Source organism: Parasteatoda tepidariorum, chromosome 5 (genome assembly GCF_982258835.1).
Source record: "Parasteatoda tepidariorum strain Cologne lab strain chromosome 5, Ptep-v5.0, whole genome shotgun sequence".
Lineage (NCBI taxonomy): Eukaryota > Metazoa > Arthropoda > Arachnida > Araneae > Theridiidae > Parasteatoda > Parasteatoda tepidariorum.
In genome coordinates, this window is record NC_141759.1 from 64869018 (window position 1) to 64889632 (window position 20615).

Sequence of the window (20615 nt, forward strand, 5' to 3'; positions counted from 1 at the left end):
TAAATGACAGTGTCAACATATTTGTTACTAATTGAAAATTACGTAAAAAATAGTAGAGAACTTACGTAATATTGTTTTAAAGTTTTGGAGGTTCAAATAATAAGCAGTAAGAAGATCAAGTGAAGGAACAGTTCTTACCAGTGAATGAACACAAAATTTCCCTGTAAAGGAACACTTAGTTTTGGTTATATTTTAGTGCTCTTTATGAATTTATAAGTCATATGAATATCTAAAAACAAGCCTATTGCTGAAATTATAACATACAAATACTTCGAAAATGTTAACTTTTTTTTGTAATCATGAATTGAAAAGTAAAGTGTCAACATATTAACATATACTGTTCATTCACTGGGAAATCTATGCCCAGTAAAGGAACATGCCTGTTCCCGCACTGTTTAGAAGTTGTTTTTTGTATTTTTAGCATACTTTTGATGCATAACATCACTAAGGGTACAAGAAAATTAAAGTTTTTCTTTTATTTTCATTAACTTCGAAAAAACCCAGTAAAGCAGCACTTGTTCCTTCACTGGTGTTTCATCGTTTGGTAATCCAGTAAATAAACACCCCTTATCTCAGTACTTGCTTATGCTATGATGCTTAAAATAAATGAAACGTAAATTCAATAACTATATTTTGAGTTATCTTTTTCACAGTGAGAAAAATAAAACTACTGCATACAATTAATGCCACTTAAAACAGATAAGCACAAGCACTCACCTTATAATTTTATCAAAGAAACAAGGTGTTGCACAGATAAAAACAAATTCAATTTTTTTCTTCCAGAGAGCACTATGTGACCAGGTAATCCAGTACATTGTTAAATGACTTCCGATTGTTTGGTAGTAAGCTATTGTTACTAATCAATCTAAAGAAAAACTTTCATAATCGTATTTTTAAGTAATATATATGAAACGTTCCTTCACTGGGTCGTGTTCCTTCACTGGTTGGCTTTCTCTATTAAGGAGAATAAAATTTTGATGATGAGATTAAGAAGTAAAAGAAAGATTAGCGTAAAATAAATCAAACATATAAAATAAATCCTGATTAATTTTCGGGACTGATCCAATAACCGATAAAACTGTTTTGTGAATCACAAAACTATTTCTGATATTTCGAAATAAGCTTCACCTGACCAAAAGTACTTTTGTACTCAGATGTGAAAGTTTACGAATCAACTCTTCAAGTCCTTTTTCTCAGTGTTCTTTAATCGTGATGTTGATATTTTTAAACGGCTGTGAGGTCCTTAAATATTGTTTGTTTATAGCAAATAATTTTAGTTCCGGAGCTTATGAAGAGGAATCATTCACCATATTTTTCGGACAACCCTTTCGGACTTTCGCTCAACTGAAAAATTGAAAAAGGAACACAATTAATGAAGTTGGAGACATTGAACATAAACTATCCAGAGGATGAATAACAGGAAATATGTCCCAAAGTTCGGACTATTCCAGGATCCAATTTCTTGCGTTTATGGTAACCCGTGCGGAGATCACAATAAGACTTTGAAAAATAATAAACAGATAAACATTTCTTTTTGATATTTTTCAATTTCCATATAAAACTAGCAACTTACCGTTCTAATATTAAATTAGATAATTTGGAAAATCTTAATTTATTTTTCTTCCACGCTGTTCATCAGAAACTCTATCAGCATAAATAACTCTTTTCGAAACATAAAATGCTATTATTATAGCAGTTTTGAGTAGTAAAGATAGAATTCCGTAAGCTAATTTCAGATATAGCATAAACTGTCATTGAGGAGAAAAGCATACTTTTTAAAAAATAAAAATCGTGGCATTTTTTTTTAATGTTTGAAAACTACTTCTGCACCACCATGCTTGGACTCATATATCTGTGCAAAAACTGAGATTTGTTTTCGGTTCTATTAATTTTTTTCTATCTGGAAAAGTGGGAAAAATCTTGCCAAACATGCTATTTTCTAAAAGTTAATTTTTCTTTATATTTTACATTATTTGTCGGTTTTTAAAGGCAGGAAATTATTGTCAAACGTATACACATCATATCCAGTAGAGGACTGAATCAAAGTTGAATTACTCCGAAAGTAGGGCAATAAATAAATAAATGAAACAGTGTGTTTATTGCAAAAGCTGTAAAAACCTCATACAGAAATTTCTTTGCAAAAATTGTAAGCAGATAGTACTGCAAATTTAAGTTTATATAAGTTCAAGCTTTAAAACGTGAAAAGAAGTTAAACAACTTCTTTTCACGTTTTAAAGCGTAGTTTATGGGGCGTATAAACGTAGTTTATGGGGAGGAAACAACACAGGTTAGATTACAACTATACGGCTTTTATATTCTTTTCAAGAATTTTGCATCTAGTATAGCTCCATCTTTTTGCATTTTTTGTAACTATATTTCAAAATTCCTCCATAGAAAAATTTACAGCTTTCACACTCGACATACCTTGTGTTTCATTCCTCTATCACGTTTGCTTCCGAAATTTTTTATTTTGAAATCAGTCAGTCCTCAGTCGGTATAATTTAAAATTAAAACACGTGAGCTGTGCTTATCTTATTCTCCTTCACAAAAAGTTCTGAAGAACATATTTAAACCTGGACAATCTAACCTACTTCACTCCTCTTTCAATGCACCTATCAAGAAATGTGGGTATAGACATTGTTATTGTGTTTCTTGCACCACAAAAGACATGGACAAAAGTTGGAGTTTTAAAAAAATTGTAGAAGTATTACATTGCAAAAAGGAATGCTTAGCAAAAAGATTAAACTATTCATGCGTGATTTCATCAGTAGACAAAGTGTAAAGTAGTAGATTTTATATTTTTTCCTGCATCATTTTTATACTTTACCCTGATGAATATGATCCAGAGTAGCGTCGATACTCAGAACGTATTTTAATACAAATTATGAATATCAATTTTCAAATCCGATCTATTAATTTCTGAATGTATTTTAAGGCATACCTATTCGATATGCTTCGAAGAAATCTCCACTTGATGCAATCAATACCAGTACTCTACTATAAAAGTTTCAGAAACTACTTTTCAGGTCCTTTTTCGGAATGTTTTTTTGTAAAAATCCGGACTACTTTAATGATTTATCAGGAGGATTGCTCTTTTAGAAGGTGTTGTTTTTACCAAAGAAAAAAACTATTTTCAGAGCACTTTTTGTATTCTGTTTGAAGAAAGCATATAAAAGTGCTTTAGACGTATTAACTGTTTTTTACGAGACAGAAATTCACTCATTACGGAATATGTAAGTGCAAAATTTGTTAGTTTAAATTTTGAGAGAAACAATATCAAGAATGCAAGTTTGAGATTGAGGTAAATTTGACATTAATATAGCAACATAATACGTTAAGGTTTGCGTAGTGCTGTATCAATATCATCTGATGAAACACTTCAAACACTTCCATTGAGTTTATATGAACATTTTTCGTGTTTATGATAGTGCTTACTAGCAATATGCACATACATACACCGAAAAGCCATTACATTATGACCACCCTTCATCTATAACAATGGGCTCGCCCAGGTTTTCGTGGTTTCTAGCCCAGGAACAATGTTTTCATGGGGCACATTAGGACCCATAGTCCTCATAGAACAATCCCTGACGTCAGTAAGCTTTTTGAACATAGTTGCAGACCAGGTTCACCCATTCATGGCAAACAGTTTTTCCTCCGAGTGATGGTGTTTGCCAACAGGATAATGCACCATGTCATAAGGGTCGAATCGTTATGGATTGCTTCGAGGAACATTTCAGTGACTTTCATGTCATATCTTGGCCCCCAAATACAGCTGACCTTAATCCAAGAGAGCATTTGTGGTCCTACTTGGAAAACCAAATTCGTGCTGCCACGCTACCCCCTCACAATGTGAGGGAATTGCAGGACCAGTTGGTGAGCGCTTGGTACCAGATACCTCAGACAACCTATCAGCACCTTGTGGAATCAATGCCATGGCGGGTGCTAACAGTTTTGAGGGCAGAAGGTGGTCCTACATGTTATTAGCAGGGTGGTCATAATGTAATGGCTCTTCAGTGTATATCTCATAAATTTTAATAAGGCTAAACACCTAATAAGATTTATATTTAATTCAGAAAATTTGAAATTTTTTTCAAATAAAACTAGCTAAGAGCAAGAAAATACATATTTTATTACGCAAGCATAATTCTTGAAAGCATAATAATTGAAATCATCAAATTGAGAAATTAAAACACTTTGTCATTTTTATTTCTAAATTAAAACTTTAAAGTCGCATCAAAATAAATTAAAGTGATGTCTTAAACAATGAGCACACAACATAAAAGTAAGTAATAAATTCCAAACAATACAATTCTTAATTATTCATACAAATAGGAATGTAATTTATTTACAAAAATTAATATTCAAATGAATTCTATTTAAATGGGTTTTAAGCATTTTTATATCACAGTCAAAACATAGTTTTGCATATTAGTTTAGCTTTTTGACTATTTCAACCAATAATTAGTTATCTATAAATTTGTTCCAAAAGAACAAATTTAGAACAGCACTTATTAACAATAATTAATAGTAAAAATATTCTAAATTAGTAATCTAAAACTTTGAAAGTAATAAGTACATAAATATTAATAGTTTTATTAATAGTTTTGTCATTCCAATTCACGCACATAAATACATACCTAGTTACATTTGATGGTTAAAGCCATCAGTAATGTTGTTAATATAAATTAATGCTTTTTAGAAAGATTTTAATTGTATTTTACGTCTTCGCTAAATAATTTTAATACTTTACGTTATTAGAAAAAAATTAGTTTAGCGAAAATGCAATGAGTTTTATTTAAAACGCATGCACACATACAAGCATATTGTCATACACATTGAAACTCTGTTAAATTTATGTAATAAAATACAATAATTAATAGTTTATTGTTAACTTTGAAATATTTAGCATATTTTAAATCACAAAAAAGTTAATGTTCGTAAATATTTAAAAATAATCTCATGCAGCAGTGTAAATAATGGAATATTATTTTTAAATTCGATCAAATTTCTGAATTCTAAATTTTTATGTGAATGCAAAACAACAAGATTGGCATCAGATTTTCAAAAGTAGTTAGCAAGCCTATTAAAGTTGTGCCATATAAGTAAGAAAAATCAGCAAGCTTATGAAGCATGAATAGATAGTTTGCAATAATTTAAATAAAAAGAAAATACTTGAGTATAAAAAAAATAAGTTAAGTAAAAAAAATGCCGGATCACCTCTTAATGATAATTTTATTTGACTTTTAAAATAATACGACTTATACATTTGATGTTTAAGTATTAGGTATATAAAAATTATTTCCATGCATTGTGGTGAATAAAAATGAGTTATGATAATGAAGTTTACAAGGAAAAAATATGACACTAAATTTTTTATATAAAGTAGAAAATGTGCATTGGTGCTATTTCTTAGTTTTTAGTGCAATCAGTTAAAAAGAACTGTTTACTATTTCTCTAGTTTTTTCACTTGCCTGTCAGAAGACTAACTATTTTTCATGTAGCAAACGCGTTTTTATAATTAGAAAATAATTAAAATGAAACATCACTATATAAACTATTAATGCATTATAATAAAAATATTCATCTTTTTAAACTACGATTATGACTCTCTTAATTTGAATTTTTTTATATTTTAACTCTCAAAATAAATAAAAATTGGTTACGGTACAAGCAAATACCTTTATGTTGTATAATGAGACATTAATAGAATAAAATAAGCAATTTTCAACATTCTAAACTAAGGCAAAGATGAAATGCTTGTTTTTAATTTGAATTTTACTTATATATTAATATTCAAATTATGTAAAAAATAATCATTATTTAAGTAATTGCATTCGAATAGTATAAAAATATCAATTATTAATGGAATTTAAACTATATTTTGCTCTTTAAACTAAGGCTACGATGAAATGTTTGTTTATATTTCGGATAGAACGTGTATGTTAACAATCAAAACAAATAAAAAAGTAGGCAAATACATTCAAATGGCATAATAAAATATAAATCATGAATTTAACGTACCAAACACTTCTTGGCTTTTCAAACTATGACTGCTATGAAATGCTTGCTTTTAGTTTGAATCTTATTTTTAATATAAATAAGATTCATATTACGTATTATGTTAAAATTATAACATAATATGCAATAACATATAACATATTAGAATTATTACGTATTATGTTAAAATTCAAATTAAAAACAATTATTATGCAGGCAAATATTATCCACTTGTGTATTTAAATACAATTTAACTCGTCAATTTCGTCAAACTTGACTTTCTGAATTATGGTTACTTCTGTGATTTAGAAATTCACCCCCAGAGGAGCGAATTTGAGTGTTCTGTTGTGCTCTCAAGTTATCTGTCAAGGAACTTCTGTTCGATACCAAAGCAGAGCTAACTTTAGCTATCATACATCCCATTCGTACCATTTCACGTCGAATGTTACTGTTTAACCATCCATAAAGTATGGGATTGGTTATTGATGACGTCATTGCTGTCATGTGACAAATTGCAAACGATAAATACAAATCTTTTGGCTCCAATATATTTGGATGGAATTCCACCAGCAAGTTTAACCCGTTCCATGGAAGCCAGCTAACAGTAAACACAACTGAAATTAACAGTAGCACCATTGTAGCTCGAGTATTTCGCCTCAGATCTCTTTGGAATCTCTCATTGTGCACGCTAGCGTTATCAATACTCGATGCATCACTATCCGTTTTAATAATCTTTTTATTCAAATGAGTCCGTATGTGGACATGCGTTATCAAAAGAGCTATTGACGGAATAACGAATTGGAAAACTAACGTCAAAAGAGTATACACTCCTTTAAAAGTTGAACTTGGCCATAATTCAACGCACTTATAATACAGATGCAATCCCGGAAGTCCGACAGGCACAGTATTCTGAAATATGCAAATAGGTATCGAGAGAAGCAAAGCTGTAATCCATATAAGAGAAGCACTCATAAACATTTCACGTTTATTGCCTTTCGGAAATTGTTGGTTTAAATTAATTATTGTGTTATACCGGTCAACAGCTATTGCTAATACTGTTGCTGCAGATACAAATATGGTGGACGCTTGTACGAACGGAACCATCTTACAAAGAAAAGCTCCCAAGATCCAGCTTCTTCTTATTATCACCATCAGTGTGAAAGGCATGCAGAATACGCATAAAATGATGTCTGATATATTGAGATTAATAACCAATATATTACGAGATGACCTGAAAAAAAAAGCAAAGCATTATTTTTTCTTTAAAAAAGGATTATTTAAGAAGTTAAAAAAAAGGATATAATAAACAAAAGAGATTTAAGAGCCAACAAAAAATATCATAGGAACTGCTTTTAAAAATTCATTTCGAATTGAAGCTCCATGCTTTTCTCATGAAATTCTGAACTACTGTAGTCAAGGTACGTCTGAATTGTGGGATTCTCTTTAAACATAAGTATTAAAATCGCTCGAAACATACACGCTATGAAAAAATTGATATATAAATATTTCTTTCAAAATTACATTTTGATTTACGTACTTTGTATTTCAATTATAATTATAAAAAGATCATTCGAATAGAATATCAAATTGCTGCATATAGAAATAATAATAAAAACACAAGGAGGATACAAATACTTAGATTAAATCTATGATCAACGTCCGTTATTGTAAGTAGCACAAAAGTGGGCTACTTTGATAACTTATAGATTTCACATTTGCAAATTTAGGAATTATTAGACATGATAGTAATAGAATTTAAGCACGTCGTCTTAGAAAAAATGATCAGGGTTTGTATGGTGCGTAGAAATTTTTGGAAATGGTTGTTATTTTCTAATAAAAAAGATTCAATTTCTTATTAGCTTTCGCTTTTAAATTAAAACTGTAATGCGTATAATTTTGTAATTAGATATATTTATTTGGAAATAGTGGTGAATATAAATTTATTTCCTTAATTGTTCTGTTGGTTTTTAAATTTTAAGGACCATATGAGCCCTAACCAGACTCTCTGCTTTTTGTTGCCAACGAAAGGAACATTTTCATTGGTATGAACATACAAGGACATATCAGCGTTTTTCTATTATATTGATAAGAAGCACTCGTATTATAACTAATATGATGGCATTTATAACCAAGTAATGAGAAGATCATTTGATAAAATTTTATTTATCAGTACCATATTTCATGCTCTTTTTATTATCTTCCTTTTCTGCTTCGCTTAAAAACATCTATGTAGTCTTACAAAAACATTTTTATTTATATATGAGTTTACTTGAGCTACTTTAAGAATATACAGTTAGAACTTTAAAAAAGATTATAAAAGTTTAAAGAAAGTACATTTCTCTAATCTAATATGTTTCGCCTTTTTCTTTCTTTTTTCCTGAAATATTTTAAGGCGACAAGATGTATTGATATTGGTTTTTTAAGAACTTGGATTTTTATCTTTCATAACTTTTTACATCTTTGAAAGTGTTGTCTTTTTTTCCGTTCTTTTTCTTCTGTATGTCAAATAATGTAAGTCTGAGCTTTTGTTTGGTTGGGTGGTGAAATAAATTTAAAAGAACCATGATATTAGAAATTCATTAAATTTTCTTTAACAATCATTGATTATGTATATATTTTTATAGGGCATAATTTATAGTTTGATGAGCTGAGTAGGTGAATTTTTTGAGGAAATTTTAATACCTTTTCGCAAATTAGCTTTAAATTTACGTGGTGACAAAAAGAAGTGCATAGCAATTGTAAACAAATGGCAGATGGGAACTGGTGACGTCAGTTCGAGAATGATCACACGAATCTTCGTTTTAATGGAAAACGAAAGAAAACTATTTTTTTTATTCAGACTAACTTAGTAGTTGGCACTCTTAAAAAGTAATAAAATTTTATCTTGAGTTTTTGAATGCTTTTGAATACATTAAGAATTTAAAAAAAATTATCTGTACTTGTCCATTTTCCATGAACTGGTAATGAAAATGTATTTATGCGAGATTTCATTGCTTTATTTGCCTTTACTTCCTGTCTGAAAGATTCCAATTTTAATTTTCTCCTATAACTGTCATTGAAAAGCCGACACAATTTTGGGCATACTACTACTGTTGCTCAACTCCATAAAGCCTTGTAATTTTGAACCCAATCCAGAAGACAAGGGAACTTCTGAATCAAGTATTGGGAGAAATTTGTCTACACGGTGGACATTTTTTGTTGTTGATAAAACTAACCCGCATTTGAGTTACATGGAGAGGAAAACGACGAAAACTTCCCACGCTTAACCTGATGGCAAGTAGACTCAAACCCATGATCCGTCTACCACTGAGGATATTTTTACGTCTGCACTGTGGTCGGTGCGAGCCGGGTGCACTATTCTCATCGACCGGCTATATCTGGGATTCGACCTCGGTTCACCCCATTGAAAGGCGAACGCTCTATCCCCCTTTGAGCCACTGCATCTCTGCAAGCTCCCAATTTTATTTTATTTTATCACTATCATTGACTAGCCGACCCAATTTTTTCGGTTTATGACTGCTTATGTTCAACTCCGCAGCCTTGTAATTTGAACCAAATTCAGAAGACAAAGGAACTCCAGGATCAAGTATTGCGAGAAAGTATGCTTTTGTGGAGGACATTTTGATAGAACTAACACCCTTTTGCGTTACATGGAGAGAAAAATTACGAAAACCTCCCATGGTTAGCACGACGGCAAGGGGCCTCCACCCCATGATCCATCTACCACTGAAGATATTTTGCGTTAGCATCGGTGCGAGCCGGGTGCGGAGTTTGTATCGACCTGTCAGATTATTGGAAAGCGAACTCTCTATCCCTTGAGCCATCACGGTTCGCAATTTTCCAATTGAGAAAATTCTTTAAATTGCTATAATTCCAACTGTTCGTGTCATAACGGTTGTGAAGAGTGGCTAATTTAAATTTGTCCGCTAACTTGTTCGTTACAAATGCACTTGAAACCTTCTTCCGTTCCTACATTACTAGTTCAAAGATGGACACTGAGTGCTTTAATTCCAATGAGATCTTTAAAACTTAAATACTTGTTAAAATAAATTAGGGTTAAATGAGACAAAAATAAATGTTTTCTCTGAGAAATTTCATTTTTTTTTCTCAAAGATTTCGCTTTTCCAAAAAAATGTAAAAATCGTGACAAATTTCTAAACATAATATTAAAGTTTTTTTTTAAGAACTACGTAACATTCATTGTGTAAATAGTGATAAAGTTAATAATTTTACGGGTTACACTAATAGGGTACGATTTCAAAGTAAATATTTGATATGTGGTTAATAGTTCCTATATTTTAAAAAGCTGATTATTTTCAGGATGCAGCATTAAAGTGCTTCATCCTAACCATGCACGAGAATCATTCTCACCAACTTCACAATTTTTTCAGGAGAAGCTGTTTTTCCAACTATGATTGCAACGACTAACAACTCCAAACTTCTGAAAGAAATACAAAAGGACTTTTTTATATAAATGCAGAAAACAGTAATGGTTTTTGCAAGGTCAAGAAGTCAGACTGGGGAGAAATCTTCTTTTATATATATATATATATATATATATATATATATATATATATATATATATATATATATATATATATATATATATATATATATATAATATATAGAATATTGGTTAATTCTTCGCAGAAGATAAAATTTAGAAAACCCCATACGTCTTCTCAGCAAAAATGCTCTTAAGAATGAAATCATTTTTAAGTAATAAGCAAATTAAATTTCGATTTACAAATCAATCTCAATCTTAAAAACATAACGTAACTAGAAAACCCTATTAAGAGCTAAAACATCGTAGGGTCATATTGTTTTAAGTTTATGATTCTAATGAAGCAAAATTATTTAATACAGACTTAAAGTAAAATACATGGAGATTATTTAGGGTTTTACACATTAAAAGAATCGAACATTTTCAAGATGACAATATCAAATTGTTACAATATGATCCAATTTTTCGGATTTATGTTATTCGATACATGATTATTCGATACAGTTTAAAATTAAAATATGGGACGACTAAGCATGAGTTGATATCTTTGGAAGAATGTAATATTTTAAGGACATAGCATAAAAGTAATTCATACTAAAACACTGTAAGAATATATTGTTTCAGTTTCATGAATTTATGGAGTAAAAATACTCGGTTGAGTGTAAAAGTTGATGTTTGATTATTAGTTTGAAGTTTAGGCTTATCTTTATGCAATTACTTGCACTTAAAAGGTTTTTTGTACTATAACGACTAGCAACATTTTATTTAGATAACAGAATGTAAACTACGATGTATCAAAACCTTCCGGAACTAGCTCATTTAAAATTATACTTCAATTAAAAAATAATATTTTTTTTTACGTATTAAGTAAAGGGACGACATAAATTCTTCTAACATAAATGTATTTGCACTTAAGCCAAATTGTTATTTCGATAGTAGGTATCATAAGGTAGCAGGAGTTAATGATCTGTTAGTTTAAACTACCCACGCCAAATAGAGTGGGATATGCGAGTAGATAATAACGGGAGTCATTAGCCGCTCTCATAGGTAGGCGTATATAACTAGCGTATAGTGAAATATTGAGTATAGCGAAATATTGAGTATAGTTAGCGCTATTAGCTCGTGAAATGAAACTAACGAACTCTTGCATCAGCCACAATGACACCTCAAATTAAGATATTATTGAAAAATGTAACTTCCAAAAATTTACTTTGTTAATACTTAAGATAAGTTTAACTGAGACCAGACAACTTACCGTTTTTTTTTGTACTAGCCAGAATGACATTATGAACAAAAATATAATTAAAGAAATTAACTTCTAAAATGTTAGCTTGTTAAAACTTGAAGTCATGTCAACTAAACCAGTCTACTTACAGTATTTTAGTATTAGCCAGAATGACATTTTAAACTAAGTATCATTAAACTAAAATATTATTAAAAAAATTAACTTCTGAAATTCTAGCTTGCTAAAAATTAGGTCAACTAAAACCAGGCAACTTACCGTATTTTAGTATTAGTCAGAATGATACTAACAAACTAAAATATTTTTGAAAATATTAACTTCCGAAATGTTAGTTTGTTAAAACTTAAAATTTGTTCAACTAAAACCAGGCATTTTACAGAATTTTTGTATTAGCCGGAATGACATTACAAACTAAAATATTATTAAAAAATCAACTTTTAAAATGTTAGTTTGTTAATACTCGCGATTACGTCAACTGAGACCAGTCGATTTATCGTATTTTTGTATTAGCCAAAATGACTCTACAAATTAAAATATAATTGAAAAAATTAGCTTCTAGAATGTTAGCGTATTAAAACTTAAATTAGGTCAACGAAAACCAGGCAACTTACCGTATTTTAGCATTAGTCAGGATGATACTACGAACTAAAATATAACTGCAAAAATTAACTTTTAAAATGTTAATTTGTTAATACTTGCAATTACGTCAACTGAGACCAGTCGACTTATCGTATTTTCGTATTAGCCAGAATGACTCTAGTACAAACTAAAATATTCTTGAACAAATTAACTTCTGAAATGTTAGCTTGTTAAGATCTAGAATTGCTTCAACTGAGACCAGGCAACTTACCTTATTTTTGTATTAGCCAGAATGACACAACAAACTAAAACATTGCTGAAAAGTCCGATTGCCATGAGTGTTGTATAGCTAGCTATGATGGCTGTTTCAATATTATATCCAAAAATTTTGTCATTTGAAAAATGCTCTTCCAGAACATCCAAGGCTTGAAGCAAACTGAAGTTGAAAGATAAATTATAGTTTGCATCTGTATTATTTATTGGAAAATGAACTGGCATGTTGTGCGTAGATGACTAGCAGCAGGACTTAAAAAATGCCTTGGAAACATGTAGATCCATGTTACTAGAGGAAATAAACCTACAAGAAATAAGCAAACATTGAGAAAATTTGGTGATTCAAGTGTTATTGGGAAAGCCTAAATGGTTAGTATCAAAAGCTCAAATAAAAATACTGAAATTAAAATCCAATAAAACGTAATTTTATTGGATGATTTTACTACATTAGGGAGAGCAGCAGGCCCTTTATCGCCTATAATTCAGGGTTACAGTATCCGGTGTATTTTAAGGCTATTTAACTCAACGAGTTCATTGAATTAAATAGTAAAAAGACATTACATGTAGTTACAAAATAATAAACATATGTGGTTGGAAGATAGATAGTAAACATATAGTTTGAGACATAAGAATAAAAAATGTTAACATTAGAGTAAAAGTCGTTATAAGACGCTTATTACTTTGTCGACATTATACTAACTTAATTTAAATCTAAATAAGTTGTAAAATAAACTTCATCTCGCAGTTTTAATTAAATGCTGACACTAACGTATGCGCAGTGCATGAACAAATAGTAACAAGTCAAACGAAGTCAAGTCAGGACCGCAAAAAAAAAAAGAGTTCTTTCGAAATATAACAACTATAACGACTTTTTTTAAACAATATATCTATAAATAACTAAAACAAATTTAAACTTCAAACTCACCAGGATTATTTAATCAGATTATAAAATCAATCCAATTTACTTAGTCAATTTTGATGCATAGGAGGTAAATAAACCCATTGAAACATTAAATAATTAAATCAAATTGGAAAAGCGCACAAGCCAGCTGAAACCAAATTTGCTTTACATAAAATGGAAATGAGACATTAAAATCTTTATAATTAAAATAAAAATGAAAATGTAAATGCGTGTTTGCAGAACCGTACTTCATCAGGGGACACACTGCCCATAAACACACGGGAGCCTTTCTGTTGCTAGTAGATTTAACCAGTGCCCCGAGGCCCCTTAATGAAAAAACAAAACAAAAAATAAAAAAATAACTTTCACCACAATTGAAAAACACTATTAAATTGAAAAGGAATCACACCTAAAAAGTACAAAATTTAAACCATCAAATGAAACGCCTCCTTCAAATCACAATATAAATAAATGCAAGTAACGTAACAGTCACAGTTAATTTAAGTAATAATATAAAAATATTCCGAATCAGTAAAGGAAAAAATCAAGTGCTGACACCTGTGTTGGAATTCCTAAACATCTAAACATCAAAACACCTAAACATCAGGATTATTTAATATCACTAATATTTTATTAAATGCAGCAAATTTGAGCTCAGACAGAAGTTATGTTACTTGCTATTTTTTTTTATTGGAAACAAAATTATCCATTTGGAAAGATCTCCTTGCACAATAAGCTGTAGTAAACAATTTTAAACTTTCTAACCGAAAGTAAGAAAGAACTCGAGATTTGCTACTGTTTACATTTGTATTGAAAACACCATCCATAGAATGTTTCAAGCAGAGCTTAATTATGGCATGGACAGAAAATACACTTCTCCATGGCTCGACAGCATAAGGGTTAGCAAACTTTTATGCGTAAAATTTTAAACTGTAATTTCTTAGTTTGAAATTTAATTAGTTAATTTGTTTATAGTCAGTGTGCCATCATTTAAGCGGTTGCTTTCTGAAATTAGTACTTTACCTGGTCGTGGAAGTTAAATTAATCATGATTTATTAAAGTAATTCTTTTATAAAAAGAAGATAAATTTATTTATTTATTTATTTATCATCAGTGTGCCATCATTTAAGCGGTTGCTTTCTGAAATTAGTACCTTATCTGGTCGTGGAAGTTAAATTAATCATGATTTATTAAAGTAATTCTTTTATAAAAAGAATATAAATATTTTTTATTAATAAACGTTTTATTAATAAAATATTAACTTATATTAAAAACAATTAACTTTTATTGTTATTTTTTTATTAATATAATAATTAATTATAATAATTATACAGTTTATAAAAAAATATTTTTTTGTTGTAACTTTTAAAGGGTGAAAACCTTGATAATTGAAAAGCAACAACGGGGGTTGGTTAGTAAGAAGCGGGATTTTACAATATTACCGAAAAATTATTTGATAATAATAAATTTTTATAATTCGAATTAACATTTTCAACTTACATTGAAATAAATAATATACAAATAATCATTAAATAGCATTAAAGAATTTAAAACTGCTTATGAAAAAAATTCCATTAAACTGCATATAATTAAGAGTGACGTGAATGAATTCGTTTAAAAATTCATAAATAAAAGTCGTAGTAAAAGTGAAAGTCTTTTCCATGATTCTTACATAACACTAATTAGCACATCGCAGACGGAAACCTTCCAACTTAGCGATCGAATTTTGTTTACTTAATTAAACACCCTTTTATTAAAACTACATGCCATTGTGTAAAATAAACTGACATTCTGAGACAGGCAATACAAGAGTTAGGAAAATAAAAGAAATTTACATAAGTTAATTTAAATAACAAAGTCTTATAACAACGTAATTAACGTAATCATTCTTTTCAACTTCAAACATGATTAAGCTAAGCCAGATAAATTTTACGATATAAGAGTTCATATTGAGTATATATATATATATATATATATATATATATATATATATATATATATATATACTATATATATATATATATATATATATATATATATATATATATATATATATATACTATATATATATATATATATATATATATATATATATATATATATATATATATATATATATATATATATATATATATATATATATATATATATATATATATATATATATATATATATATATATATATATATATATATATATATATATATATATATATATATATATATATATATATATATATATATATATATATATATATATATATATATATATATATATATATATATATATATATATATATATATATATATATATATATATATATATATATATATATATATATATATATATATATATATATATATATATACTGTTTCTTAAGATAGAGAAATCCAAAGATCAAGAAAAAATTATCGCAGAGTAATGAAGTTTCGGCAATGCGTTTGTTTATCTGAGTAATATATTTAATTGATTAAAGTTTTAAGATCACTGGTTAAAGCAATTAAGAGAAAAAACATTTCAAATGTGAAATCCTGGTGTATTAATAACCGTTATAACCAGCAGAACTTTGAATACAAGAATGCAAACGCTCATGCATTGTGTCTTACAGATGCCGTATGTCATTTTTAGGGATTGAGATCCATGCCTGTTGCACTTAGTCAGTTAATACGGGGATAGTTAATGCTGGTTGTAGATGACTCTGAAGTTGTAGTGCAATGATGTCTCATACGTGCTTGATAGTGGAAAAATCTAGTGATTTATCAGGCCAAGACAATAAGTCGACATTCTGTAGAGTATGTTGCGTTCCAACAGTAGTATAAGGGTGAGCATTATCCTGGTAGAAAATACCCATTTGAATGCTGCTCATGAATGGCTACAAAACAGGTTGAATCACCAGGGTGACGTGCAAATTGACCAGGGTGACGTTGTCCCCACACCACAACTCCAGCTGTAGGTCCAGTGTGTCTAGGCCGGAGACTGGTCAGTAGCAAGTCCTCACCTCACCTCCTTTTTATCAATATACGGCTATCACTGGTTCCTAGGCAGAACCAACTTTCAACGAAAAACACTATAGTCTCTGTTCTCCATAAAACACTCTGTCCTCCAATGAGCTCTAACTTGACGTCACTCACGTAGTAAATGACAGTGGTTTAGAGTGAAAGGAATGCAAGCAAGAGAGCATCTCACTGGAAGTCTAACTTGAGTAGCTGGTTGAGCCTAACTTGAAGTAGCTGGTTTGTAACAGTTCGTTCTGTCACTGCAGTGCCAGCAGCAATTCGAATATCTGATGCAGACGCAGCACAGGACGTCACAGCCATAGTCCGTACACGGCGTATGGTTGAAGTGCCACGTAGCCACACAGAGCTTGGTCTTCTTGAAGCAGTACCTTCCATTGACCACTGGTGTCAACAATCATGCATAGTGGATGCATTTCTTCCCAGTCTTTCTGCAATACCACAGATAAAAAATACACCTTCTCGCAGCCCTATTACACGACCACTTTCGAAGTCAGTGAACTGTTGATAATGGTTTCTTCGTCTAGTTAAAGACATTCTTTACGTAGAAGCAACTCACTATGTCAAAATTTAACGAAAAATATCGCTTACGAACTGTAAAAAGCGTATTTAAAGCAACTCTGATTTGTATGTTCACTGTGGTGCTGCTAGCATCAAACTTACACGCCAAGCACGACACTTGAACAGACGTCATCTTTTAGATGTATAAACTGGCCTACCAAATTTAGTTTAATTAGCACAACTCCTTCTTGGCGACGGGATTTTTTTCCATCAGTGTATATTAAGAGGAATTCGCCATTAAAGAGAATGTTTAACATTATTTGTTGTACGACTTCAGTCAGTATGTGCGAATGAGAATTTATCTTTTTTTTAATTTGAGGAATAAATAAAAAATTTTTTTGATTTGCTGTTTTATTTAGTACTAGTCTGATTTAAATGAATACATAAAAGATTTGTTCATTTTTTCATATTTAGCCTTGATTTATCTGAAAATTATCAAAGATTTTATTTAAAATTTCATGGCATTTATTGCCTGGCAAAACAAATATATCAAAGTGATAAATTTTGCAACCGAGAAATTTGCTTAATGAACATCAGACGTTTCATTTCATCAGAAACATTTTTAAAATACTTTCTGTCACAGGCTCTTCCCCAGATACAATATTTTATTCGAATGAGTTTCATCATAATGAAATGAAAGGCATCAGAAAAAAATTATCTGTAATTAGGCCTTTTCTTTAATGTCAAATAATTCCTAGTTTATGGATGCGACACATGATAAAGCGTAGTTCACCGTACAAAAGAATTAATTAATTCTATCTCAACGAAATAAAATGCATTAAAAATGTCAAACTGAGGCAGTCTCTTTAATCTCAAATTATTAGTTTAATATAAAGAGTAGAACGATAGTGGTGTTAGTTTCGCTAATTCAGTTGCATAGTTTTTTAATCGTAAAAAGAAAATTTCCTATTTATATTAGCTTAGTTTTCTCAGTTTTATTAACTTCATCACGTTGGGTTTTTAAATCTCAATTGATTCTTTTATATCGATTTAATTCTTAACTGCAACTGAGACGAATTTTCCTCACTTCAGCATTTCTTTTTGGCAACACTTGATGGAACGGAAACTTGACTTTTCGTTTCTAATTTTTTAAGCTGTAAGACTTCCATCTCCTCGCTGTGTGTCTGGAATTTCACTTTATTTTATTAACAATTAATTGTAATAACAAGAATGTAAAGTCCTATTTTTATCTTCATCTTTTATTTTTCGATTAGAAAAGCCTAATGATTATTGGAGACAGCAATTTGTTCTTTTTTGGCGAAGATTCATAGCCAAAGAAGCACGTGCAAAGATAACCGTAGTCATTTTACGCTTGAACATTAATTCCTATCTTGGTGAAGTGTATAAAAGTGAAAAAACGCATATATGGAATCAAATTTTTAAAGCTGGCTGACTGGAAAAGACACGAGAAACTTTATCCTATCATCTCGCTCGTGATTTAGTGGCATGCACGCAGGAATTCCTAGCATCCTCCATATCTAATCAACGAACTTTCATTAACAGGTAAACAAAAACAAAATAAAGCTTTAGATTATTTTGTTTAATTCTGTGAAGGCGTAATAGTCTTTCTTTAACATTAGTACGGATCTTGCATCTTTTATGAAACGAAAGATAGTCGTAAAATGTTTATTTAACCGTAAATGTTTATTTAACCGTAAAATGCTTATATAACCGTAAATCTTTATTTAACCGTAAAATGTTTATTTAACTATAAATGCTTATTTAACCGTAAAATGTTTATTCAGTCATAAAATGTTTATTTAAAATCATCACCCTTTTTGTGAGATGAATCTATAAAAATTTATCTTTTTCTTCAAAATATATGAAAACCACTATCGTATACATAATATATTCATACAGTTTTATTTTAATGATTTTACTTCATTAATTATTCCCTCGAATCTTTATTTTTTAAAATTTCAATATGGATTCGGTGAATTATAGCCCTCATTTAAGATTTTAAAGAAGCAATAGAATTCTATCATAAGCAAATGAAAAGCAAGGTTAAAAATGTCCATAATTTTTTTTCATATCAAATACTTTGCAGTGTTTAAAAAAGATAAAAAGTAATTCAAATTTAAGAAATAATGGAAAACTCTGGTAGCAAAATATAACGTATTAGTAAAGAAAGTCTGTATTAGAGAAATTTTTTTTCGCCTCAAATACTTTACGGTGCATGAAATAAATAAGAAAGTTCAATTTAGAATTAAAACAATAAACGGAAATCTATCGGAACTAAAGGAAAAGTAGTAAAAAGCATAATTTTTATCTGTTTATTTATTTTTTGTAACCGTCATTGAACTGCCGACCAAACATTTAGTTTACGACTACTGATGTTTTACTCCGTCTCCTTGTAATTTTGAATCCAAAACAGAAGACAAGAGAACTTCTGCATCAAGTATTGGGAGAAATTTCCCTTCATGGAGGACTTTTTGATAGAACTAATCCTCATTTGCGTTACATGGAGAGGGAAACCACTAAAACCTCACTCTGTTAGTCTGACGCAACGTTACTCCAACCCATGATCCGTCTATCACATTTGAAGATAAACACTATATCTCCCGAGTCATCATGTCTCAAAAAACATAGTTTATAATAAAACGTTTTTTTTTTCTTCTTTTAAATACTTTACAGAAGAATTCAAATCTAAAAGAATTAATAGTGTTCAAAGGCAACTGTATTGAGTGAAGTTAAATATATCTGATGCCTCTCCTGTTATCCAAAATACTAAATAGAGTATAAGAAATATAAAAAAGCTTTACTTCAGATTGAAAAGAAGTAATTTTAAATATTCAAAGCATACTGTTCTTTAAATTGTTTTTTTAAGCATACTCTTTTTACTTTGGTAAAACTCACCTAAAATGACCAATGAATATTAACTTATAATCATGCACTTCAAATTAATATTATCATATATTCCTGAACCGATAGATATTAAGGTTTGTTACAGAATGCATGCATTGGCCAAATAAATAGTTGTGTCCAGGCAACAATTGGTAAATTGCTTAACTAAGCTTTTAAAGAATTCAAACAATCCAGGATTTAATGTTTGTCATAATATCCATTTGTATTTAAAAAATCAGTTTTGGGATAAAACATAATATTACTAGAATAATTAAATTACAAATGCATATAGCATACTAAATTAAACATAACAAGCATTTCTTACATATAAAATTCGTTATGCAGACAGCAAAAATATATAAGGTTATATTATTTATGTGAAAAGTAAATGCCATTATAACGACTATGAAATATAAATTGGAATTTTTTCTGCATTCATTTCGGATTACTTAGTCCATCTTAAATTGAGGACATTTTGATTTCACTTTTTATTTATTTCTAATTTGGCTTTAGATGGCTTGCAACAATACTTTAACTAACCACAGGTGACAGTTTTTCATCGAGCTGCTACTTGATTATTGTTTTCAGATTGGTACTTTTTCCATTAGATGACAGCACAATACACGTAAATATGTATTGCTTAAATGGTTGCTTGACCAATTATGGATTCTTAAATAATTTGAAAATTAAACTTAT

The 20615-nt window shown here is 29.6% G+C and overlaps 1 protein-coding gene across 1 annotated transcript in view; it reads right to left on the reverse strand.

The window, feature by feature from the left end:
* Positions 1-4112: 4112 nt before the first annotated feature.
* LOC107452774 (neuropeptide F receptor-like) overlaps positions 4113-20615 on the reverse strand; it is a 92865-nt gene continuing 76362 nt past the window's right edge. The window contains exons 2-3 of the mRNA XM_071185469.2: positions 12598-12903; positions 4113-7231 (exon numbers count right to left, since the gene is read on the reverse strand). Of these exons, the coding sequence (XP_071041570.2) occupies positions 6268-7231; positions 12598-12824 (1191 nt within the window). The 5' untranslated portion in view covers positions 12825-12903 and the 3' untranslated portion in view covers positions 4113-6267. The remainder of the gene's footprint in view (positions 7232-12597; positions 12904-20615) is intronic.